Raw genomic sequence first — 26,538 nt, forward strand, 5'->3', positions numbered from 1 at the left:
AGGTTTATGCTGTGGAATGCCGATTCTGGGCCCGGCAAACAAGCACAGACTGGTGAGACCGCATAGTGTTGCAGGTATGGGATGATTCCCAGTGGCTGAGAATCTTTCGTATGCGTAGGGCCACTTTCATGGAACTTTGTGACTTGCTGTCCCCTGCCCTGAAACACAAAGACACCAAAATGAGCGCAGCCTTCACAGTTGAGAAGTGAGTGGCCATAGCCCTCTGGAAGCTTGCAACGCCCAACAGCTACTGGTCAGTTGGGAATCAGTTTGGAGTGGGTGAATCTACTGTGGTGGCTGCTGTGATGCAAGTAGCCAACACAATCATTGACCAGCTGCTATCAAGGGTGATGACTTTGGGAAATGTGCAGACCATTGTGGATGGCTTTAATGCGCTGAAGTTCTCTAACTGCGGGGGAGGGGGGAGATAGATGGAACATACATCCTTATCTTGGCCCCAGAACACTGGGGTGGCCAGTACATAAACTGCAAGGGGTACTTTTTCCATAGTGCTGCAAGCACTGGTGGATCACAAGGGACGTTTCTCCGACATCAACATGGGATGGCCAGGAAAGGTGCATGATGCTCGCATCTTCAGGAACTCTGGTCTGTTTGAACAGCTGCAGGAAGGGACTTACTTCCCAGACCAGAAAATTACTTTTGGGGATGTTGAAATGCCTATAGTTATCCTTGGGAACCTAGCCTACCCCTTAATGCCATGGCTCATGAAGCCGTACACAGGCACCCTGGACAGTAGTAAGGAACGGTTCAACTATAGGCTGAGCAAGGGCAGAATGTTGGTAGAGTGTGCATTTGGACGTTTGAAAGCGTGCTGGTGCAGTTTACTGACTTAGTTAGATCTCAGCACAACCAATATTCCAATTGCAGTTGCTGCTTGTGTGCTCCACAATATCTGTGAGAGTAAGGGGGAGACATTTAGGTGGAGTGGGAGGTTGAGGCAAGTTGCCTGGCAGCCAGTTTTGCACAGCCAGACAACAGGACGATTAGAAGAGCACAGCAGGGCACGCTGCACATCAGAGAAGCTTTGAAAGCCAGTTTCATGACTGGCCAGGGTATGGTGTGACAGTTGTTTTTTCTCTTAAAGTTACGTGTATGTGTGTGTGTGTGTGTATGTGTGTGTGTATATATGTGTGTGTGTGTGTGTGTGTGTGTGTGTGTGTATATATATATATATATATATATATATATATATATATATATATATATATATAAAATGTATGGAAATAAAGTCACAATTGTTTAAAAACCGTTATTTATTATTTGTTGCACAAACATTGAGAGAAATCAGAAGCTAGATGGGGGAGGGGGAGGTACTGGATTAGGGGGGTGGAGGAGGAGGGAAGGACAAGTCCAGAAACCAAATAAAAATTTAGGATATGTCAGTTTTCTGCTGCTTGTGCAATCCTCTGGGGTTGACTATGTGGGTCCCCGTAGCCTTCCCCTGCTGTGTTCTTGGGCATCTGGGTGAGGAGGCTATGAACTTGGGGAGGAGGGAGGGCAGCTATACAGGGGCTGTAGCGACAGTCTGTGGTCTTGCTGCCTTTCCCATGTTAGATCCACCATACAGCAGAGCATGTCAGTTTGCTCCCCCCATGAGCTTGATCTTAGCATCCTCCCTGCTCTCATCGCGCACGTCCCTCCTCTCTTCGTATTCATGTAACGCTTTACGCGACTCCGCAATTGTTTGCCTCCACGCATTCAAATGGGCCCTATCAGTGCAGGAGGACTGCATGAGCTCGACAAACATATCGTCCCAAGTTTGTTTTTTCTGCCTTCTAATCTGGACCAGCCTCTGGGATGGAATAGATAGGGGCTGCGTTGAAACATTTGCACCTGCTGAGGGAGGAGAAAAAGGGAGGGTAGTATTTTAAAATATACATTTTTAGAGAACAAAGGAGACACTTTCTCAATGAAACAGGCAATTCATAGTACGCAGCACATGTTCTTTCTGTACAAGGTCTCTTGTACTGAAGTGCCTGCCACTTTGGTGTGAGTAAGCCATCACATGCGGCCAGGCAACAGAATTCAGCTTGCAGGCAGCCATGGTAAGCCCTAGGGGCACGCGGAGTGCTGCTTCTTCTGCATTCATTTCAATGCTTTTGAACTGCTGGGCCCTCTTTCCCATAGCAAGCAATGCGTGGTGGGTTTGCCATATAAAAGGAGGGCCTGTGGGCTCTCTGGGATGATCACCTCACACAACACTCTCCCCCTTCCCTCCCCCCCCCCCGCGTGGCTCCAATTAGGCTCTGAGCGAGGATGAGCCCTTTAAACTAAATGCGAACAACCCAGCGCTGCTGGGTTTCCGCCCACCGCGTGGCTCCAATTAAGCTCTCACTCGCCAGAAGTGCTTTCTCCAGGGTGTGGTCTGGGAGCATGCCTTGGGAGTGGGGGGAGGCTATTGGCTCTAGCCTTAAGAATAGTTCCTGGCTTGCTACCTGTGCACTGTCGTCCTCCTCCTCCTCTTCGCCCTCCAAAAACTCATCCTCCTCACTCCGTGCTACTCTCCCCTTGCAGGTGTCCACGGACAGTGGTGGGGTACTGGTGGAGTCACCCCCCATAATTGCATGCAGCTCACGGTAGAAGCGGCATATATGGGGCTGTGAACCAGAGCGCCTGTTCGCCTCCCTGGCTTTTTGGTATGCTTGCCTGAGCTCCTTGATTTTTGTACTACGCTGTTCTGTGTCCCTGGAGTAGCCTCTTTCCATCATGGCCCTGGAGACTTTAGCATCCATATTTGCGTTTCTTATTTTTGGAACATAGTTCTGCCATAACAGATTGGTCTCCCCAATATGCAATGAGATCCAGTACCTCCCGTTTGGACCATGCTGGAGCTAATCTGTGAATCCGGGACTGCGTGGTCTCTTGTGATGGTGGTGACCAAACAGGAAATTCAAAAGTTCCCAGGGCTTTTACTGCCTACCTGGCTAGTGCATCGGAGTTGAGTGTTGTCCAAAGCGATCATAAGGGAGCATTCTGGGATAGCTCCCGGAAGCCAATATCATCAAAGTGCATCCACAGTACTTGTAACCCAGAACTGCAATCTCAATTTTAGCGCTACTCCACTTGCCAAGGTGGAGTACAGAAATCAGATTAAAGAGCCCTTTAAATCAAAAAAACTGGTTTGGTTGTGTGGACGGAATCAGTTTTATTTTGAAGTAACTCAGCTAATTCCGAAATAACTGCATAATATAGACCAGGCCTAAGAAGGAAGCCAAACTTAACAGTCAGATCTACTTCCTGAGCAAATGCAAGAAACAAAACATCATCCCCAGAGGACTCGCCATCTATAACCCTCTGACCACTACATACCCCTTGGAAACTGGTACTATAAAAATATATTACCTCACCCACCTTGTGTCTTTCATATCCTGGGGCCATCATGACTACAATAACACTGTAAACAATATTTGCACCAACCGATAACTACAATGATGAAATTAAAAAGTTAGTTCTACATTTTTTTTCAAACTGACAATTTTCTTAAGCATGGCATCTGTTTAGTAATGGGGGACTTCAATGCCATGCGTGGGGGTGATGACAGAGAGGAGAAAGCAATGCGCAAGCATGGCTTTTGTTTCCAAAATCAGAACGGTGAAAAACTGATAGAACTGTGCTTAGTATCAAGGATCCTAATTGACAGAACACTACTCCAACACAAAGTTGTCCATAAAGTGAAATGGAATTCCTTAGAGGAAGTAACCAGGAACCAAGCTGAGTCAACAGTGTGCTGGAAGGAAATTTAGATCTGCTGTCTGGGGTGTCACAGCATACAAAGGAGCTGATGTTAGAAGTGACCACTATTCGTGTGTCAAGATTGAAGATCAAACTTGAGAAAAATAAAACCACCAAAAGAACCAGAAAACTGACAGCAAAAGCCTACTAGACAGGACATTATAGTAGCAATTTCAAATTGAACTGAAAAACAGATTTCAGATGGTACAAGACTTAGCTCCATCACAGAAAGTCAACATTAATGTGTCATGGTGCTTTTTTCATGACAGTACTATAGATGCCAAGTTTTTCCCACACAAGCAAACATCAAGTCTGGTGTGTTGAACTCTGAAATAAAAGAGAGAAGTTAAAGCAAACATTAGCTCCTCAAAAAGACCTCCAGAAAAGAGCATCGGCAAAAATCTGTATGAAGTAAAGGATGAAGCCATGTAAAGTAGCACAAGAAGAGATAAGAGGAAATACGTAGACAACAATGTCAAAGAATCTGTAGTGCCTGCTGAAAGAGGTGATGATAAAACACTTTACCAACTCAACAAGGCTGTAAATGGCAAGTTTACACTAGCTTAGGGGCCGTGTTAGGGATAAACAAGGAAAGACTCTAACAGAAAAAGAGCAGAGGCCGATGGGCAAGCACATTAACTCCACAAGAAATTGTGAACTTTGTCAAAGAATTTAAATAGTCAAAATTAGACATTGTAACATCTCATATCACAAAGAAAGAAGTGAAAGACTCAGTGGAAAAAGTTATAAAATCTGGGAAAGCTACAGACCAAATCACTAGAGAGGTGTTGAAAGCATGTGAGGATGAAATCACTGATAAAAATCACTGAACTTTTCAGCAAAACAAGGGACTAGGAAAAGTCTCTAAACAATGGAAAAATATCATTGTACTGTAGTCAAATACCAAAGAAAGGTGACCCAAGCAACTGCAATAACTGGTGAGGTGTTACTGCAGAAGGCTTTGCCTATCCCTGAAGGGAGTGTATCTTAAGCAGAAAAAAACAAGTAGTTGAGGCAAAGCTAAGGGAGGAGCAGGCATGATTTTCTAGGTAAAAATCCAGTGTTGACTAGATTTTCACCCTAAGAATAATCATCAAAGAGAGCATTAAATGACAGAAACAAGTATTTGACAGTATCCATCACAATTCACTCAGGAAGTGTCCTGGTGTGCCAACAAAAATTATCAAGGCCTTATAGCAAGGTACAGCATGCATGGTTAAAATACATGCAGACTTGAGTGAATAGCGTAATATAGATACCGGTGTCAAAAAAGGATGCTTTCTCTCACCTCTCCTGTTTGGCATTGACTGCATTATGAGAAAAAGTATAGATGGATACCATGCAGATATTGCATGGTTCAGTAACAGTACACTAGAAGATTCAGATTTTGCTGACATCTCTTCTAATTGACATGTCAACCAACGTACAAGCAAAGACCAAAAGACCAGCATTGCAAGAAAAATTGGGTTAATAATTAGTTGTGAAAAAACAAATCTCACGAGAAACCCAGCAAACCCCAACTCAAGTATTTGTTAGAAGGCAAAGGAATATAAGAGGTGAGTCAATTCACATAGCTCGCTAGCGCAAGCTAGTAGAGATATCCAGAAGAAATATTATTTAGGACTTGGCGATAGTTGCATTCATCAGCTTAAAAAGATTTGTTCATTGAAAATCTACAACTTAAAGACTAAACTATGAATCTTCAATTTCAATTGTTATTTCTACCTTAACATATGGATGTGAAAGCTGGAAAAACACAAATGGTACTGACAGATTTCTAAATGCATTCAAAGGCAAATGCCTCAGGGAAATGCTGGTATTACATGGAATAAATTTATAACAAATGCCAAGATTCATCAGAGTTCAATCCTTATCTACATAGTTCTCCAGAAAATAAGATGGAAATCTCTGGGATGTGTCAAGTATGATGCCAGAGCATGTGTCTGTCATGGCAGGAGTCCCTTTGGGCAGCTGGAGGAACATGTAAAAAGGGCTAACTGAAAGAATCCACAGTCCTTAGAAAGGGAAAACTTATGAGACATAACACAGAGGACTTGCAAAGAGCATCCCAGAAGAGATTTGGGGGTGGGGGGCGATGAGGAGCCTTTTTTTGTGCCCTAAGCAACGTCACATGGCATGGGAAAGATTCAGAGATTGAAAGTAAGCTTGTTGTAATGGAGACAGAGTAAATACACCAATTACAGATGTACTGGCAAAGCACATAATTGAAACTATGCAGATAAGATAAGTGTGAAACTAAGACTAGCAAACTGAAAATGGCAGGTGTGGCTTGAGTACAAATATTGATTAAATAGTTTTCAGAAGACTTTTTTTATGTGACATGAATGAGATGTGAGTGTCCATGCCTAATTTTCAACTCCTCACATCTTTTATTCCAGACTTCTCTTGCTAAATTTCTGCCTGTTGCTTTTAAAGTTGGTTACTAAGAGGAACTGTTTTGGCTAAAGGCATTCCATAATGTTGACACTATAACTGAATATGTGGTAAAAAGAAAAGGAGTACTTGTGGCACCTTGGGGACTAACAAATTTATTTGAGCATAAGCTTTCGTGAGCTACAGCTCACTTTATGCTCAAATTAAATTTGTTAGTCTCTAAGTTGCCACAAGTACTCCTTTTTCTTTTTGAGAATACAGACTAACACGGCTGCTACTCTGAAACCTGAATATGTGGTATAATTCTTTTGGAGATCAAGTACTATACTTGCACTCCTAAAGTGATGGCTTTCCAAATCAGTCATACATACTTTTTAACAATTATACAGTCTTCTCCTTGAAATATGTTTCTGGTTTGATGGCAGATTTACACAGAAGACTTGGGCATAAGATAAAATTAAGTACATAGCAAAAAATTAAAATTTTGTTGATGCTAAAATGCTTATGTGACACTTCATCTGTCTTTGGCCTACTATTTTTACGCTGAGTAATTTGCCATATAATATACTAATATATTCTGCGGTTAATGCAATACAGTGTACACTCACTATTAGAGTCTTTTCAAAACTACACGGAATAGATTTCTAACTCTCCAGTGCTGATTAGATCACCCATATTTAATATGGTATTAATACAAGAGTGAATTTTCCAGTATTTTGCTGTTTATTAGGGCAATTAAGTTATTAATTTTTGTGGCGGGGGGTGTCTTCAATGGTATGATGAGAACTTTCCCACTAGGTCACATGTATATCTCCTTGCTTGTACAACCCTACATTTTTGCTGCTCTTGAAAGATAGCTGAAAAGAAAACTTAAAAATAGCAGGCCAAGGGCAGGTGACAAAATGTCATGCAGGCAGCACCTGGCACAGTGACTGCCTGAAAAACAAAACAAAACAGATGTCTCACGCTTGATTCTATTTTTGTAGCTGGTTAAACAGCAGAATTTCAGGTTTGGCAAAGAAAAAGCAGTGGTGTGGGGGAGAGAAACCCCAAACCTCCTGCATCAGAATTGGAATTTCTAGTTTCTTTATAATATTATCAGTTTTTTTCAACTAAAAACATAATTGTAAAAATTAAATAATTGGTTTGCAGTACTAATAACTATAATTAATTCTTGTATTATTTGGCAGATTGGTATGTATGTAACATTTGCAACCTTGTACTAATTAATGTACTTGAAGGATACTGCAATAACTTTGACAAGAATATAGAAGTATTTTTCATATTCTTACACTAACGAAAATAATGGCTGTGTCAGTGTTTCCAGAGCATCAGGTTAACATAAGAATACACTGTGAACTTTAGTAGATTTGTCTCCAATTGGAGAGTCTGAAGTAGTGTAATGCAGAGCTTCTAAGAAATTTTGACTCAGGAATTTGGAAAATAAAGCGAAAATTCTGTGTTGCCACTCCCTACCCAAAAAAAAAAAAAGTGAAGTGCCACTTCTTTCTTATACTATTGTGGTGTTCTGCAGCTTTATTTAGTGTAGCTTTTCCAAATTAATTTAAATGATTAATTATTAAAATTTTGTTTTTTCTTAAATGCTTAGTAAAGTCACAAGTGTCTTGAATCAGAATGTTGCATCTGTGCACTAAGAGTAGTAATTACAACAGGATAGTCTTCTCTGATTTCAGATGGAAGGCTTTCATATCTAGATAGAAACTGAAAACATGAGAGAAGGAGATTGTCCTCCATTCTTCTTTCAGCGTACACTTTTTAAAAACAGAGTGAGGTTTTAATTTATTGGGTAGGAGTGGGGAGGGACACCTATAATAAAGAAACTAGTTGGCTATATTGTTCCTTTAACGGAGACTTGAGCTCTGTTTCAAATCCTAATATATTAGGTTTTCTCCCCAACCAGGCAATAAATATTAGCCTTTTACCTAGCTCTTCCTGACTTAAACACAATTCTAAGGGCAAAATCATAACATGGACTGAACTACAATACTCTTAAATAGTCAAGAGTCCATTAGTAAAGTTGATTGTAAATGGATGTAATTACTCTGCTATTTCTGATTTCTTTTTTCCTATTCCACGTAGCATGGAAAAAAATCACATAATAGCTTTCAGTTGGCTGGGATTTTTGGTTCAGAAAGTCCTATAATAAAGTTTTCAGTGTTCTTTCCCTAGGGCATGTTTTAATATTTCATTAATCCGATAATCTCTAAGTGAAGATGAAGATTAATCTTAAAAGAAGTAGAGCTAACTTCTGTTTCTTGCTCTTTGAGGTCAAGGGTTACTTTTTGTGGATCCTCTCTATGGGGACAAAGTATCACTACTTTGATTTTTCCTTCCAATCTCTAGTGATTGGAATATGCAGAGAACAACTCAGTATTGTGTGGAAACTACCATGGAGAAAACTGAACTCCTTGTTGGCATTGTAATTTTGTGGGGTTTCCAAAATGATTTGGTCACTTACGCTACTTACTTTGAAGGCTAACCTAAAAATGCAGTTTCAGTGAAGTGAAAGTACAAGCTTGAGTGATGAAGTTCTGTCTCTTGTATATAGCATAAGGCAAATGGAGAGAGTTCTTAGAAAATCATTATTGCTGTCTGCTTTATTCTTCCAGTTGTTTTGTTGCTTGATCTTCAGTATTTTAACTTTTTATACTTCCATTTTATATATTGTATATTTTAACTGTACGTTCACCTAGATGTTCATTCTGGCAGACTGAAATTACAAATAACATGACCTGTTGCAATGGTAGTATTTAACTTTGGAATTCATTGTTTCAAAATAAGATACTGACTTTTAGCTTTTTTGTGTGTGTGATATGCTATTAATAAATAACTTCTGTTTACTTTGTAGGGCGTATGGGAATAAACTTCCATCATCCAGGAACAGATAATATTATGGCTCTTAACAGTAAGTAGTTTGTCTATAACAAATTTTTGACATGAGAAATATTTTTTTACGATACGTTCTTATACTTTTTATGTATAATATTTAGATTTTGTGTGTGTGTGTATTTGTAGAGAGGAGAGGTCAAATAAAATGTGGAGTGTGTATTTAATCATTTATTGTTGAATCAATAGAAACTTAAATTTGTGGATATTACATTATAATCACTCAGTTAATACAAATTTTCTTAGCATGATCGATAATGGAACACTTCTTTTACATCTGCTGTGTGTACTTTATTGGGCACCTGGTAATGTCTATTACAGTTAAGGTTGTACAACTGTTTCCATTATAGTCTCCTGTTTTCATGTGTTCAAATCTTGCTGAATTTTTCTATGTTTGGTCTGACTCAATGTGGTGTTTTATTTTGGTGTGGCATCCCCACCAAATTGCTTCAAAGTTTCTTTAATTGAGGTTCAGAGAGGATGAAAACATTATTTTCTGAATTAAAAAAAAATACCTCCATTTAAATAAGGCTGTACTGAATGTTTTGAAACTTAAATCCTGAATAATGGAATGGAGCTGGTTAGTCTTCATTTGAGAACTAGCGCTTTGGTTTGGTTTAGAAAAAGAAAAAAGTTAAGATTAGTTATGACAGATTACAAATTTTAGTTGTGAATGGGTGCAATACTAATGTTAAATCTATAAGTGGAAACTTCAGAAGAAACTTAAAATCTGATATGAACGTTGTTTAGGTTCTAAGGAGAACATGGTATCGTATATCATAAAAAGTAGTGGAAAGTACTAATAGCCACCAATGTATATTGCAGAGCTGAGCATGTGAATACTTACTCAATCATCTGATCACAGGGAAATACTTAAAGTAATTGCTTGTGGTTATTTTTAAACATGCACTGAAGAGGTAAAACAACCTGGATCCTGTTAGGGAAAATATGGAGTTCTGCTTTATCACATATCTGCAACCTGGAACGAAGGGCCATTGTATATGGAAATGTACAACAAACTTTTCCAAGCTTCTTATAGTCCAAGGTGAAGCCCTTGTGTGACATATATATACAAGGAAATAGTTATATTTTGAGATGCAAATCTTTTCCAAAAGCATTGTGTTGGAACAACATGAAATTACTGATATATTTTGTAGCAATTGTGATTTTTCTATTTCATCTTGTAGAGCATTTTTGGCTCTTGCTCTGAGTCCGCCACTTTCTTCCAATCCACATTCTGTGTTGCTGAAGTTTGCAGATCTTTTGAGGTTCTTCCAAATGATGCACTTTTTTTTTAATGTGCTATGATACAAACTTAAAAAGTAGGTTTTATTTGGTTCATAGAACTTGATATAAGTTTTTACTTCTTAGTAAATAGCCATTTGGAGTTTTTTTAAATCATACTTCTTACTTTAGAGCCAGTTTTTATAGATCCAACAACAATTTCTGTTGTGTTCCTTTTGTTGATTTTTCAACAATTGATTATTAAATGGATTTTTCTAGAGTTGTGTCATTGTAGGTAGCTGCTTGTGTGCAATATTTTGGCATAAGGCACATAAACGGTTATGAAAGGAATAGTCATGTTTAATTGAGCAGAAATTCTCAATATGACTAAAACCACTATTGAGAGACTGCTCAAATGTGTAGAGGGGAGGGAACAATCTGAAAACCCTGCTGCTGCTTTGCTCTGACATGAATACTGGTCTTGGGGAGCTTGGATGTTAATTGTTTTTAACTTAGGCATTTCAATGCACTGATTGCAGTCTTCTGTGTGATAGCATTATAATTGTGACAGTGCAAGTATTAATTTTAATTGGATATTTGCTTTTTATAAATAATGTAAATATGAATACAGGATAAATTCCTGTAAAATAGTGGTTACTGAAGTGAGTGTTCTGTATAAACGTTAGTTCCCAAATGGAACAGTGTCAAGGTTCCTTCCCCACTCTGAACTCTAGGGTACAGATGTGGGGACCTGCATGAAAACCTCCTAAGCTTATTTTTACCAGCTTAGGTTAAAACTTCCCCAAGGTACGAACTATTTTACCTTTTGCCGTTGGACTTTTATTTTGCTGCCACCACCAAGCATCCAACAAATATATAACCGGGAAAGAGCCTGCTTGGAAACATCTTTCCCCCCAAAATCCTCCCCAAGCCCTACACCCCCTTTCCTGGGGAAGGCTTAATAAAAATCCTCACCAATTTGCATAGGTGAACACGGACCCAAACCCTTGGATCTTAACAACAATGAAAAAGCCATCAGGTTCTTAAAAGAAGAATTTTAATAGAAGAAAAAGTAAAAGAATCACCTCTGTAAAATCAGGATGGTAAATATCTTACAGGTAACCTTACCTAATCAGATTCAAAACATAGAGAATCCCTCTAGGCAAAACCTTAAGTTACAAAAAGACACAAAAACAGGAATATACATTCCATTCAGCACAGCTTATTTTCTCAGCCATTTAAACAAAACAGAATCTAATCCATATCTAGCTAGATTACTCTAAGACTCTATTCCTGTTCTGTTCCCGGCAAAAGCCTCACACAGACAGAGACCACCTTTGTTTCTCCCGCACTCTAGCTTTGAAAGTATCTTGTCTCCTCATTGGTCTCTTTGGTCAGGTGCCAGCGAGGTTATCCTAGCTTCTTAACCCTTTACAGGTGAAAGGGTTTTTCCTCTGGCCAGGAGGATTTAAAGGTGTTTACCCTTCCCTTTATATTTATGACAAACAGCAATAAATATCATTGTGCTTTGTATGCAAACTCTTCCTTTCCAAGTAGTTGAATATATTCTACTTTTATAATTATCCATAGAAACCAGTAACCTGTTTCTTCAGAAAAGAAACAAGCTGCCCTTTTTTTTTAAGTAGATGGGAAATACAAGTATAATACCACTTACCTCCTACTGATTCCCTTTGAGTGTTGGTGTTCTACAGTATATGTCATGTCCTACTGATTTTACTAATGATGATTCAAGTTCAAGCCCAGTTTAACCATACATAAACAGGATATATAATCCAGTTGAATGGTCTAAGCATACTAAATAGAATAATTATCCTACACATTTTTATTATGTGAATTGTGGAATTGTAGAAAATTCAGCAGTACATACAAACTTTCATAAACAAAGACTTGGAAATATGTATAAAACATATACATTACTTTTGCAAAATAAGTGAAGAAGTGTATTTCCTTCACCTGAGTCTTGTTTCTTTGGATTAAATTCACCACAAAGTCAAAAGCTTGCAGAAGGTCCCCAAACTATATTTAAATCCCATGTTAAGAACTAGATTGGGGTGTAAATGGTTCGGTTGACCTTTGTAAGCCCTCTGCACTGAGGTAAATATAAGCATAAAACTTTTTTTTGTTTTCTTTAACTTTGAAATGAGTTGTATGATTTGCTGTTAAGTCTATTTAATGCGTTTTTTGTTTTACTGTTAACTACAGATATCTAAACTAAACATTCCTGACAAATATAGAAATCTATATTTCTATTCAGTTAGTCACATATGACAAACCATGCTACTGCTGTAAGGTGTATCATGAATAAATAGTCCAAGTAGAAACATCCCTATCCCCTGCCAAAATAATCACACTTTGAATTAGAGAACTCCCCAATGGAGATTTCAGTTGAACTGTCTCGGGGGGTAATTGGAGAATGGACACAGTTTCTTAAGTCCATTATGATCAAATTTAAACATAATTTATGTGCAATCTCATACCGGCACCTTGAGTCAAAAACTCACCCAGTAACTTCTATTTATAGTGTTTAGCCAGGCATTCAAATCTGAAAGTGCTCATGGATAGATTTGGAAAAATAATGACCGCTGTGAGGTAATGAGCAGGTAATACTATTCCTCTGTGGGATAGAGTAAGGATATAAACATTCCTTATCAAAGCAGCCTAAAATGACCAGGACCATACTTGAGCAGAGATTTCAAGGGGATTGTACTGTCACTAGCATCTTAGGCCATGTCCACACTAGGAGTGCTTTATCAGTATAGGAATACTGTGTCAGTTAGGAATCATACCTCTTCTTGCCCCTCACCAACATAGTTATGCCAGCAGAGAGAGAGAGAGAGAGAGAGAGAGGTCCTGACCTTAGTACAAGATTAGGTATTAGTGGATGGAGTCAACAAATGTTCTATTGGGTGCGTGGGGAAGGAGAGTGTGTGCGAGTGTTCAGGAACATTAATAAGTCAATGAGATAAAAGGGGAGGTAGCTTAAAGCTAAATGAGTTAAATGATCATGAATACTTTCCTTATCCTGGCTTTTCGTGGCATTCAGCACATCTATTATAGTGGCATGGCAGCGCAGCTATATTTAAGGTTGCATCATGACATCGGTTTAAAGGTCGACATTTGGATTGGGAAAATCTGTATTTTACTAGCCCGAGAGGTGGAGGCGTGGCTACTTCTTGATTCTGGGGCAGATTACTTTGGTGTGTCTAAAGAGACATAGTGTGTAGGTTTGGACAGTGCAGTTACCTTGACCACTGACAGAAAAAGTGTGTGTGCTGCCAGGGTTTTCAGTGTTTGGATTCTGGTTGATTCCTGGATCATGAGATTGCAGAAGTTTGTTAGAGAGCAAGTTGCACACCATGACCTGGGGATGTCTTATTTGGCTATGTATGCAAACTGAGGGAAATAAATACAATTGCTAAATGACTACTAATTCCTGCCAATAATCTATCTTTTCCATTCAACAAACTAGGAAATTCAATGGAAAAATCATAGTAACGCAGAGGTAAGCTTGCTTGGTCGTATATCATCCTCTTACAGGAAATTGAGTTGAGCAAAACTAAAACTTCTGAATACCAGGAAGTACACAGGCAAGGTTGTCCTTGGCAGCCTTAACTCAGCCCTGTTTCAGCAGTGCCCTGATATGCCCTGTTAACACACAACCTTTAGTCTGCCAACCTCAGTTTTTGAACTGTAAAAGCTCTTCATCTCCTTTGACAGCCCACTCACCGACACCCACAGGATTCTGTCTAACACTGTTAAAGGAGGAAAAAGGGGGGAAAAGTTGCGCCATGCCACCTTTCCTCTGTTCCCCTGGAGCTGGCGATAACCAATAGGAATTATTTGCATACACTCCAGGAGCAGTCAGTGCTTTAGATACACCTATACAAACCCAGGCAGTAGTTGGGTCTGCTTGGAAAAGGTATGTTTGTGGTATGAGGACCTGTGTGGATTACTTTGAGATGTGTGACAGATTATAATATGAGAAGATCTGTTTTTTAACTCTCCAATGTGCGTGAGCAAAAGGAAGAGCTGCATGTGTACCTTCAGGATACATTATGTGTCATTTCTACAAATACATTAGAAGCAAGAGGAAAGCCAAGGACAGGGTAGGCCTGTTACTCAATGAGGGGGGGAAACAACAGCAAATGTGAAAATGGCAGAGGTGATTAATGACTTTTTTGTTTTGGTTGTCACCAAGAAAGTTGGTAGTGATTGGACATCTAACATAATGAATGCCAGTGAAAATGAGGTAGGATCAGAGGCTAAAATAGGGAAAGAACAAGTTAAAAATTGCATAGCCATCGTCAAGTCACTAGGGCCTGATAAAATGAATCCTAGAATACTCAAGGAGCTGACTGAGGAGATATCTAAGCCATTAGTGATTATCTTTAAAAATGGTATACTTGGTGGAGACCGCACCAGCATGCGCCAGACCACAGTGGATATCTTGGTAAAGCCTGATGCAGAGCCCCCTGCCATGAACAGCGCAAAGAAGAAGAAACACGTGGCAGTGTGTGTGACGGGGTGGGAGGTGGGGTCCAGCTGTGCCACAAGAAAAAGAACTTTTCGAGACTCTACCACAGTCTAACCAGCTGAACACCAACAAGCCCAATCCAGAAAAGGAACCTTGGGTAACTGTGTGCATGCATTCTCCCTTAAAATGTTTAAATGTGAAGATGGTGACTGGCCCAACCCCATGTTAGCAGGACATTACTTTTCATTGTTTTACTCATACAAGAAGAGGTAGAGATACAACAAACAGAGGCAGTGTTACCTGCTTTTATTTCCCATGTAGGATTAGACCGGAAGGAGTGAGGGGTGCATGCAGAGCAGTTTGTGCATAGGGATGGTCCCTGAGAGATCTTGATGAAACTTTCATGGAGGTACTCTGCAATCCTCTCCCAAAGATTTCTAGGGATAGTTGCCTTATTTCTTCCTCCATGGTAGGACACACTCCCATGCCACTCTGCGATAGCTTCAGCAGGCATCATTGCACTAAAGAGGTTAGTGGCATACAGCCCTGGGTCGCTTGGGACTCCAGCAGCAGCTGTGTTTTCTGTCTTTGTGACCATCAGGAGTGAGCTAAAATCACGATCGCCTGTGGAAAGCAGTGCCAGTACTCAATGCCATTGCCCTGTACTTGTACCGACAGTGACAGCTTAGGAACTGACAACCTAGAGTGGGTACCCTCAAGTGACATTGAAGAGGGGAATACAGGTGCAATTGTCCTGATCTGTGACACACAGATCTCATATCACACAGCACACCACAACAAGCAGAGCCAACTATTACCACCACCATTCAGTATTGCTACACCTAGCATGGACCACACTCAATTTACAAAGAATGCATACAACTAATAAATGCTTAGAATGCTCTCACATTCTAGCTTTCTAATGACAAACTTTGTAATGAAACCTCTGCCCCCTGTTAATTATGTAATATACACAGATCTGCAATGAATCATAGAATCCTAGGACTGGAAGGGAGTTCAAGAGGTCATCTAGTCCAGCCCCCTGCACTCATGGCAGGACTGAGTATTATCTAGACCATCCCTGACAGGTGTTTGTCTAACCTGCTCTTAAAAATCTCCAATGATGGAGATTCCACAACCTCCCTATGCAATTTATTCCAGTGTTTAACCACCCTGATAGTTAGGAAGTTTTTCCTAATGTCCATCCTAAACCTCCCTTGCTGCAATTTAAGCCCATTGCTTCTTGTCCTATCCTCAGAGGTTAAGAACAACAATTTTTCTCCCTCCTCCTTGTAACAACCTTTTATATACTTGAAAACTGTTAAGTCCTCTCAGTCTTCTCTTTTCCAGACTAAACAAACCCAATTTTTTCAGGTTTCAGAGTAGCAGCCGTGTTGGTCTGTATTCGCAAAAAGAAAAGGAGTACTTGTGGCACCTTAGAGATTAACAAATTTATTTGAGCATAAGCTTTCGAGCTGTAGCTCACGAAAGCTTATGCTCAAATAAATTTGTTAGTCTCTAAGGTGCCACAAGTACTCCTTTTCTTTTTGCCAATTTTTTCAATCTTCCCTCATAAGTCAGGTTTTCTAGACCTTTGATAATTTTGTTGCTCTTCTCTGGACTTTCTCCAATTTGTTCACATCATCCCTGAAATGTGGTGCCCAGAACTGGTCACAATACTCCAGATGAGGCCTAATCAGTGCAGAGTAGAGCGGAAGAATTACTTCCCATAACTTGCTTACAACACTCCAGCTCATGCATCCCAGAATGAGGTTCGCTGCCTTTTTTTCTCAACAGTAAAGGAGTACTTGTGGCACCTTAGAGACTAACAAATTTATTAGAGCATAAGCTTTCGTGAGCTACAGCTCACTTCATCGGATGCATTTGGTGGAAAAGTTTTTCCACCAAATGCATCCGATGAAGTGAGCTGTAGCTCACGAAAGCTTATGCTCTAATAAATTTGTTAGTCTCTAAGGTGCCACAAGTACTCCTTTTCTTTTTGAGAATACAGACTAACACGGCTGCTACTCTGAAACCTTTCTCAACAGTGTTACACTGCTGACTCATATTTAGCTCATAGTGGTCCACTATGACCCCTAGATCCCTTTCCACAGTACTCCTTCCGAGGCAGTGATTTCCCATTTTGTATGTGTGCAGCTGATTGTTCCTTCCTAAGGGGAGTACTTTGCATTTGTCCTTATTGAATTTCATCCTATTTACTTCAGACCATTTCTCCAGTTTGTCCAGATCATTTTGAATTATAATCCAGTCCTCTAAAGCACTTGCAAACCCTCCCATCTTGGTCCACAAACTTTATAGGTGTACCCTCTATACCATTATCTAAAGCATTGATGAAGACATTGAACAGAATCTTACCCAGAACTGATCCCTGCGGGACCCTCTGGGAATGGTTACTCTCTGGTAATGGTTTTCCAACCAGTTATGCACACACCTTATAGTAGCTCCACCTAGGTTGCAAGACCTTCTCCTAAACAAACTAGGGAAATACAAGACCGTATCGGAAGCCTTACTAGAGTCAAGCTATACCACATCTACCGTTTCCCCCCTATTCACAAGGCTTGTTACCCTGTCAAAGAAAGCTATCAGGTTGGTTTGACAAGATTTCATTCTTGTCAAATCCAGGCTGACTGTTACTTATCACTTTATTATCTTCTAGATGTTTGCTAATTGATTGCTTAATTATTTGCTCCATTATCTTTCCAGGTACAAAAGTTAAGCTGACTGGTCTGTACTTCCCCGGGTTGTCCTTATTTCCCTTTTTATAGATTGGCACTATATTTGCCCTTACCTAGTCTTCTGGAATCTCTTTCATCTTCCATGACTTTTCAAAGATAATCACTCCAGGCAGGAGAGCATCTAGAGTATGTAGCCATACACCAAGAGAAAGCTACTATATGTGCTTGCTAAGATATACAATCAGGAATAGGCATTTCAAAATTATGTGGGTATTTTACAGGGGATTATGGCTTCTGGTCTCTGTGACCCCTGGGTAGTGGAGTGCATAGCTGTGACCAGAGGGGTCACTGTCAGGAATCCTGGGACAGCTGCTGAAGAAGTGTTAGGGTTGATATAGGTCACATGGTGTCTACGCTCGCATTGCATATATAGTGTCTAATTCACACAGTACCTCAACCGTGGCTCAGCACCATTCATGGGGGTGATGTTACTACAGCGCAAAGCAGGGTACTTATGTCGGGAGAAGACAAGTTTGAATGTATACACATGCATAAACAAAGTCAATGCAAGTCAGCTTGCATCAACCTAACTTCGTAATGTAGACCAGGTCAGAGATCCTATCCTCGGAGCATAGCTTCAAAGGGCAGGGTTTTTGCATAACCAGAGCTGCGGAACTTGCATTAGTGTTCCTCTAGATAGTTCCCAGGAAATCCACTTCACCCATATTGTCCCAGAAGTCCATTCTTGTCTGGCACATTGATGAATATAGTCCTTTGATCATCCAGGCCTTACATAATATCTTCTCCCTAGAGAAGTTGCATATAATCCCAGCTCACAATAATACATCAACTTTTCATTTAGTACACTGAACCTCAAAGATACTTAAACTTAATTCAATAAGGTTTTTCAAGGCTATTTCAGGAAACTGCCATATTTGTCTCACTATGCTTTCCACCCTCTCATGTGGGGAAAGGGAAGAAGTGTATGTGTACCTTCAGGATGCAGTATGTATTATTTCTATGCATAATTCTGTAGGTAATGTTGGTAGCAGGCAATAGGACTTTTATTACAAAAGATATCAGTAGTGAGGTGAAATATTGAAAGGATTCTAATGCTTTAATGATGGTTAAGTTAAAGTGTAGGTTGAACTAGTATCTTGTGAGTAGGTGTAAGGGAGTTGTAAAAGGTTGTGAAGTGGCTCTTAAATTGTGTATGCATAGTGTTCTTTCTGGGTAGTCAGTTAAGTATGTGTGTGACTGGATCTGGAACATCCTGAGTCTGACAATGTCAATGGCCAGTGCAAGTCTATATACATTTTGAGTCATTCTTGAAGAGGGAGGCATGGGCAGCCTTTTTCCTTTTTGTCCTTTAATACTGTTGGATGGAATCCTGTGAGTGACAGTGAAATGAAGTGAAGAGCTTGTAACTGCAAGCTGCTGTAATCAGCAACTGTGGGGTTGGCAGACTAAAGATATGTGTATTAATGTGGTGTATTGGAGCATTGCTGAATGAGGGAAAAGTTAAGGTTGCATGGTAAACCTTAACTGTGTATTTCCTGGTTTTCAGAAGTTTGAGTTTTGCTCAGTTAAACATTCTGCAAGGGTATGATGTACCACCAAGTAACCTTAACTCTACATTAATGTAGCTTTTTAACCATTTAATTTTATATTTATATTTATTCTTACATATTAATGTATATTCTGGTAGTGCCCAAAGGCCCCAATCAAGATTAGGGCCCCATTGTGCTATACAAACACACAGGGAGACACAACCAATCCCGAAGAAATTACTATCTTGTATAGTAAGGGAGTAATCCATGTGAACTGAAAACTTTTATTAAATCTGTTGGTCATTTTTTAAAATCTGTAAATTTGTGAACAGCTGGCCGGTGACAAAAGCATCTCTCTTAATTAAAGAACTGCACTGTTTTAGTGATACATAGGGCTAAATTTTCAGAGGCAACAGCCTCTTCTGATATTTTTCTCAAAGGTTTGTGTGTACAGAAAGGACTTAATGATTACCTGATTAAATATTAAATATGCTGCTTTTTAAATATTTGGTCCTTCGTATTCTCATGTTCTTAGAATTAAGATATATTTGTTTTGCAGCCTCTTCTATTGAAATAGGAGCCTTGACCACTAGACAATCTTAATAGTGCATCTTCATTTCCATAGTTCTTTCCCATGTGCTTTGTTAAAATATTGTTTCATACTATTTAATTTTCATTCCTGAGACTTGAATGGAATACAGATTTTTGCCAGTTTTTCATTCCTTCTCTTTGCTGTGTTAGAATATTAACCTATATGAAAGTGTGTGGGCATGGAAACAGATGACTTCTGGCATACAAAATAAGATTAGGAAACCTGTTAGTTTTAACATTAAGATTCTGTTTTAAACTAATGAAAATCAGGAAGAATAGGGTGGATGCTCAAAACTCCATATTTAACACACCAGTTGTGTTTTTGTATTGCAGGGATCTCTGAATAAAGTCTTTGGAACCAATTCAGCTCTGATATAAGTGGATACAACTTGCACTGAAGTCAGGGATGAGTTTTATGAAAATACAACTTTTATGAAAATATAGATTGTATTAAGTAGTTAGTGTAAGTGCAGCTAAATGGCAGAGTTCAAGCTAGTAAAGCACTCATTAAGATAGAGGACCACTTCTACTGGTTATGCCATACATTTGGCAGTGCAGTGCAGTGGCTCTTGATGCACTTTTATGAAATGAACAGAAGCCAGGGATGATGAGTGCTTGTGTGCTGGAAGTTGCTTGCACCCTCAGGCCATGTCTACACTTATTGGGGATGGATGCTGCTGCGATTGATGCAGTGGGGTTGATTTAGAGTGTCTAGTGAAGACCCACTACATCAATTGCAGAGTGCTCTCCAGTAGACTCCACTGGACTGAGAAGATTAAGGTAAGTCGAAGGGAGAGCATCTTCCATCAACACAGTGCAGTGTAGACACCGCAATAAGTCAACCTAAGCTATGTCGACTCCAGCTACCTTATTCACATAGCTGGAGTAGCGTAACTTAGGTCAACTTACTGCAGTAGTATAGACAAGGCGTTAGATGACCTAGTAGCAAACTCAAGGGATGGTGCTGCCACTAAGTGACTTACACTTAAAGGGGTAGTGGGGTTGTGGAAAGCGGAAGTAGAGATGAGAACAGGATTAATGAGGTTGTGAATCCCAGACCTGGTAGTAGGAAGGAAGTTGTCTGGAGTTCCTTCCATTGGGGAAAAAATGGATAAACTTGGAGGCATATAAAACCAAAAATAATTGAAAGTGTATCTCCCGCTTCCGTCTCTCTCCTCCTTTCTCCCCTCCTCCCTCCAGTTTTCCTGTGTTAGATCATGGTTTATGCCTTTCCTATTGCTTGTACATTTCCGGATGCTTGATTGACTCTTACTGAGGGCAGTGTGTCCTGTCAGTGACTATAGAGGCCCATTTTCTAGTACAATGGGATTTCTTAATCTTTCTGCTTTTTTTTCCCCATTCCATCTCATAATCCTATCTTTTTTCCCATTTGTTTTCCCAGTCCTTCTCTCCCTGCCTTACATCTCCCTTTAAATTAGCATTCCTCTCATCTCTTCAATCCTGTATACAGCGTAGGAGTACCATCTGCTTTTGCAGCACTTCTACTCTGGGCTCCCAAGACTTTGTGTTGCATGATGCATGTGAATCTGGAAGAGTAGGGAATGAAGCTCCAGGCTGGGCAAGGTCAGACTCAGTAGTTTGGTAGAAGTGTGAGGAGAATTCCCATACAGTTGCCTGTTAGGTGTGGACTGGAACTTTACCTCAAAACCAAAAAAATGTACAGTGGGGAAGGGAAGGCTTTAAGACTCTTGGTCACTGGCTTTATGCCATCCGGCATGCTTGCAAAATGAAGGTATCTGTTTGTAACTGCACACTTCATATATTAAAACTTAATAGTAAAAAAAGTACTTTTGCAATTCACATCCTGATGGAGTACTTAAAGGGATACCTTCTTGTGGTATTGGAATCAAACAGCAACAGGAAACTGCTAGGTTCTAGGTGCTACTGTAGTACAAATAATTATTAATAATAATGAGGAAAAAAACACATGAGGAGGAAAGCTGAAGAGATGTCCAGAAAACTTTGCAGCTGTCCAAAAGAGGACTCCAAAAATAGAAACAAATACCATCTAGAACCAGGTTGGATCCGTGAGAAGACTCTCTGCTTCCAATATTCAGACCAATATAGTTTATAGTAATAGAAAATCTATTGTCATGCATGAACCTGACTTAACAGCAGGACTACTGCTTAAATTGGTTCAACCAGGTGTTAATTAACTTGAGTATGAATTATTCATTCAGAGCTGAGGATAACAACCATATAATATGTCAGTGTCCATTTATCTTTTGAAAAGAGTATATCATAAAGGGGACTGTTGGTATTTGAGATCACTATTTTAATTTGAAAGTGTATTTAAAAACACTAATTCTTCAAGTAGTGTAGCTATGGTGTTCTACTTCAGGTGTGCATGAGCCTTTGATTAGAGTGTTTTGGTAGCAATACTTGCTCAGTTCACACTTGGGCTCCAGATATTGTTATGCCCCATACTGATGCTATGCTGAGCCACGTAGGAAAACCACCGACAGTTCCTTTTCAACCACACTTTGACCTGAGAGAGAACATTCATCAAGCCTGCTCTAGCCTATTCTGTTGCTTAGCCCTTTTAGCTTAGTTCATAGAGAGTTTTTGGTTTATTTAGAATTCTATTTTTAATCAAGTTATTTTCTATCAGCCTCCTTTGCCCATTGCTGAGGGGCTGCCTTTGGGGTTTGTCATTGCTGGGGTATACGGGAATTCCCAGACTTCAATCACTGTCTCTCCTGCCAGGAATCCATCCCAGTTAGTGATGGTCATTCTTGGTGCCTCTGCTGTTTGGGAAATACCCATATACCAGCCAAGTACAAGATCTGGACATCTTTGAAAAGAGATCTAGGAAAAATAGGGAAATTAAGTTCAAGTAGTTCAGGATGGAGTAATCCCTGAGACCAGGCTCTGATCCAGGCTCTTGAGAACCCCTCTGTACCCCAGCCTTCAAGCACATTTAGTGCAGCTCTCGTCCCCTAATGCCCCTACTCTACTTGCGCTACATTAAAGACATCTTCATCATCTGGACCCATGGAAAAGAAGCCCTTGAGGAATTCCACCATGATTTCAACAATTTCCATCCCACCATCAACCTCAGCCTGGACCAGTCCACCCAAGAGATCCACTTCCTGGACACTAGGACGCTAATAAGCGATGGTCACATAACCACCACCCTATACCGGAAACCTACTGACCGCTATTCCTACCTACATGCCTCCTAGCTTTCATCCAGTCCACACCACACGATCCATTGTCTACAGCCAAGCTCTACGATACAGCCGCATTTGCTCCAACCCCTCAGACAGAGACAAACACCAACAAGATCTCTATCAAGCATTCTTACAACTACAATACCCACCTGCTGAAGTGAAGAAACAGATTGACAGAGCCAGAAGAGTACCCAGAAGTCACCTACTACAGGACAGGCCCAACAAAGAAAATAACAGAACGCCACTAGCCATTAGCCCCCAACTAAAACCTCTCCAACACATCATCCAGGATCTAAAACCTATCCTGAAGGACGACCCATCACTCTCACAGATCTTGGGAGACAGGCCAGTCCTTGCTTACAGACAGCCCCCAACCTGAAGCAAATACTCACCAGCAACCACACAATAGAACCACTAACCCAGGAACCTATCCTTGCAACAAAGCCCATTGCCAACTGTGCCCACATATCTATTCAGGGGGCACCATCATAGGGCCTAATCACATCAGCCACACTATCAGAGGCTCATTCACCTGCACATCTACTAATGTGATATATGCCATCATGTGCCAGCAATGCCCCTCTGCCATGTGCATTGTTCAAACTGGACAATCTCTACGTAAAAGACTAAATGGACACAAATCAGACGTCAAGAATTATAACATTCAAAAACCAGTTGGAGAACACTTCAATCTCTCTGGTCACTCGATTATAGATCTAAAAGTTGCAATTCTTCAACAAAAAAACTTGAAAAACAGACTCCAAGGAGAGACTGCTGAATTGGAATTAATTTGCAAACTGGATACAATTAACTTTAGGCTTGAATAGAGACTGGGAGTGGATATGTCATTACACAAAGTAAAACTATTTCCCCATGTTTATTGCCCCTCCACCCCCCACTGTTCCTCAGTCGTTCTTGTCAACTGCTGGAAATGGTCCACCTTGATTATCACTACAAAAGGTTCCCCGCCTCCCCCCCTCGCTTTCCTGCTGGTAATAGCTCACCTTAAGTGATCACTCTGGTTACAGTGTATATGGTAACACCATTGTTTCATGTTCTCTGTGTATATAAATCTCCCCACTGTATTTTCCACTGAATGCATCCGATGCAGTGAGCTGTAGCTCACGAAAGCTTATGATCAAATAAATTTGTTAGTCTCTATGGTGCCACAAGAACTCCTTTTCTTTCTGTCAACTTCTGTATCCTAGTCACAGAGAGCATTGCAGGATAAGATCACAGAGAGTACTGATAAGACTTCAAGGAAGGGGAACTCTAGATCTCCTGCCAGAGAATCTTCAAAGAAATCTTGGTCATCTCACAAAGTGACCACTTCAGAGACCTCGGGTCCCAAAGCAAGTATCTTTAGATCTCTATGCTGTTCCAGTACTAGAAGTTCAATGAAAACTTCAACCTCCTCCAAGTGCTGCAGTACCAAGCATACTTTGGTACTGAAACCTCCCTTGATACCAACTAGACATGACCATTCCAGCAGACACACTAAGCATTCTGCTTCAAAGAAGTCTGTACCATATTCATACTCCTCTGTTCCACCCTCCGTACCCAACCCAGTGTCTCAAGCTATTACACAGGTATACCAAAAGGCATCAGCTTCTTCTATATCATTTTCAGCCTCCACGCATGCACCACCAAAGCTTTCAGCATCCTTGTACTGATGCCATCTCATCAAGCATTGCTGTTCTTGGTACATAGACAGGTAACTTTAGGGTCCTGTCTCAGGTCAGATATGTCTGATATTGCAGAAATTCCGATATTCCAGATAGCTTTTTTTTTTTTTTTTCTTCAGAGGTGCTGGAATCTCCATTGATGGCCTGCACTTGAATGGCTGTCAATACTAAGATCCTCTGGGTCACCAAGGTCATATCTTTCCCTGGTGCCTCCCAGCTCTCCAGTATCTACCACATGGGGCAGACAATCATCTCCATTTCCCACCCCACTTTTAGATTATGGTGAGGAGGATTCCTCTGATTCTCAGATTTGTCTGTCTACTGTGGAAAGGACAATTTCCTTTGGCACTTATGCTGAAAGGAAAAAAATGAACTTGAGCCCTATCTCACTGGTATGACCAGCAGTGGATGTTGCCTCCCCTATCCTATGGGCCTCCTCTGCGAACTTATTGGGATCTTTGGCTGTTTATTGCCACCAGTTCTCAAAAGCCCCTAGTTTCTCCTTGGGGATCATAGAGAAAGTCATTTGCCTAATTCACCACTTCCTCCTCAACAGCCCAAACCTCTGAGAGGAGACTTTCAAGGGGCAAGAGGAAAAAACAGACAGGAGGTGACACCTTAGATGAATAGTTCATTATCGTCACCAGATGAGGCTGTAATACCTCCACCACCTTCTTTGGCTGGTAATTTTAAGCAATTTCAGGAGCTGATGAAGTGCATTGCAGACTGGCTCCAAATTCCATTAGAAGAAGTTGTGGCACACAGGCACATTGGTGCTAACTGGAAAATGGTTCCTTGGTTTTTACAAGGAACTCCTGGCTCAGACCCTGCAAACTCACTGCACCTAACACACCACTTGCATGGTATTATCTATGAAGATTAGCATGTGAGGTCTCTACTGAAAGCTTGTAATTTCTGAATACTCTGTCGTGAGATGTGTATGAATAATTTTATAAAGAATGTAATTTTATCGAAAACTATACCTTATGATCTTGGAGTAAAAGTTAGTCACCCAGGGAATCATATGTGTCTGTGATCGCCCATTCAGGCAAAAGGTTGAAATTTCCCTGGTTAGCTGGTGATGTTTATTATAGCTCTTGCAGTTTTAATGTCATTGTTAGAGTCCAGAGATTGGTTCACAACCCTTGACCTTCAGGACACTTATTTTTGCATTTCACCCCCACCCCACCCCTGCCAAAAGAAGCTCTTTCATTTAACATTCAGTCAGGATAACTTCTAAAAGGTCATAGTAGTCATAACCACTTGGTGATGGCAGTTAGGTATAATCAATTTCCCTTATCTGAACGATTGGCCTGCTCAAGGTCTGGGGGCTTTCCACAGTCTACACAGCCATGTCCAATTCCACAGGTTAGGTCTTCAACTCAACATTGAAAAGTTCATTCTGATCCCAGTACAATGGATGGAGTTCATAGGGGCTTCTCCGGATGCCATAACAGCCAGGCCTACGTATCTGTGCACAGGTTTACAGCCCTAACAAATCTCATCTACAAGGTTCAAATAAACCCCCACATGTCAGTGAGAAATTGCCATCAACTTCTAGGCCACATGGTAGCTTGTACTTTTGTAACACAACATGCCAGGTACATCTTCGTTGCTTCCGTGGATGGCTCAGAACAGTCTATATCCCGAACACAGCTGGTATCTGTCTCTCCCTGAGTACTGCATTCCTTCAGTTGGTGAAAGGAGCTGTCCAAAGGCTATGCAGGAGTCTCTCTCATCCAACCTCCTTCTACCATCACTTTAACATTGTGGTATGGCGAATGCACCTAGCCATACACACACTGCTCAGGGCGAATGGTCTGCACAAGTGTCTTTTCTTCATATCAACCTCCTAGACGTTTGTACTCAGGAATACCTGTATCCACTTCTTTCCATTAATCGGGGGCAAATCAGTCAGTCATGACGGACATTATAGCCTGCATGTTCTATCAATCGGGGGTGGGGTGTGTGGGTGAGTTCCCCCTCCCTTTGTGCCAAAGTAATGAAATCTATGCAACTAGTGTAGCCAATCAAATCCTCATCTCAGCC

At 40.5% G+C, this 26,538-nt stretch overlaps 1 protein-coding gene across 19 annotated transcripts in view; it reads left to right on the forward strand.

Moving 5' to 3' along the window:
- CPEB3 (cytoplasmic polyadenylation element binding protein 3) overlaps positions 1–26,538 on the forward strand; it is a 187,054-nt gene that overhangs the window by 63,938 nt on the left and 96,578 nt on the right. For all 19 annotated transcript variants that reach the window (XM_043519725.1, XM_043519728.1, XM_038410924.2 and 16 more), the window contains one exon: positions 9,017–9,073. In XM_043519725.1, coding sequence (XP_043375660.1) covers positions 9,017–9,073 — 57 coding nt within the window. The remainder of the gene's footprint in view (positions 1–9,016; positions 9,074–26,538) is intronic.

Source organism: Dermochelys coriacea, chromosome 7 (assembly GCF_009764565.3).
Source record: "Dermochelys coriacea isolate rDerCor1 chromosome 7, rDerCor1.pri.v4, whole genome shotgun sequence".
Lineage (NCBI taxonomy): Eukaryota > Metazoa > Chordata > Testudines > Dermochelyidae > Dermochelys > Dermochelys coriacea.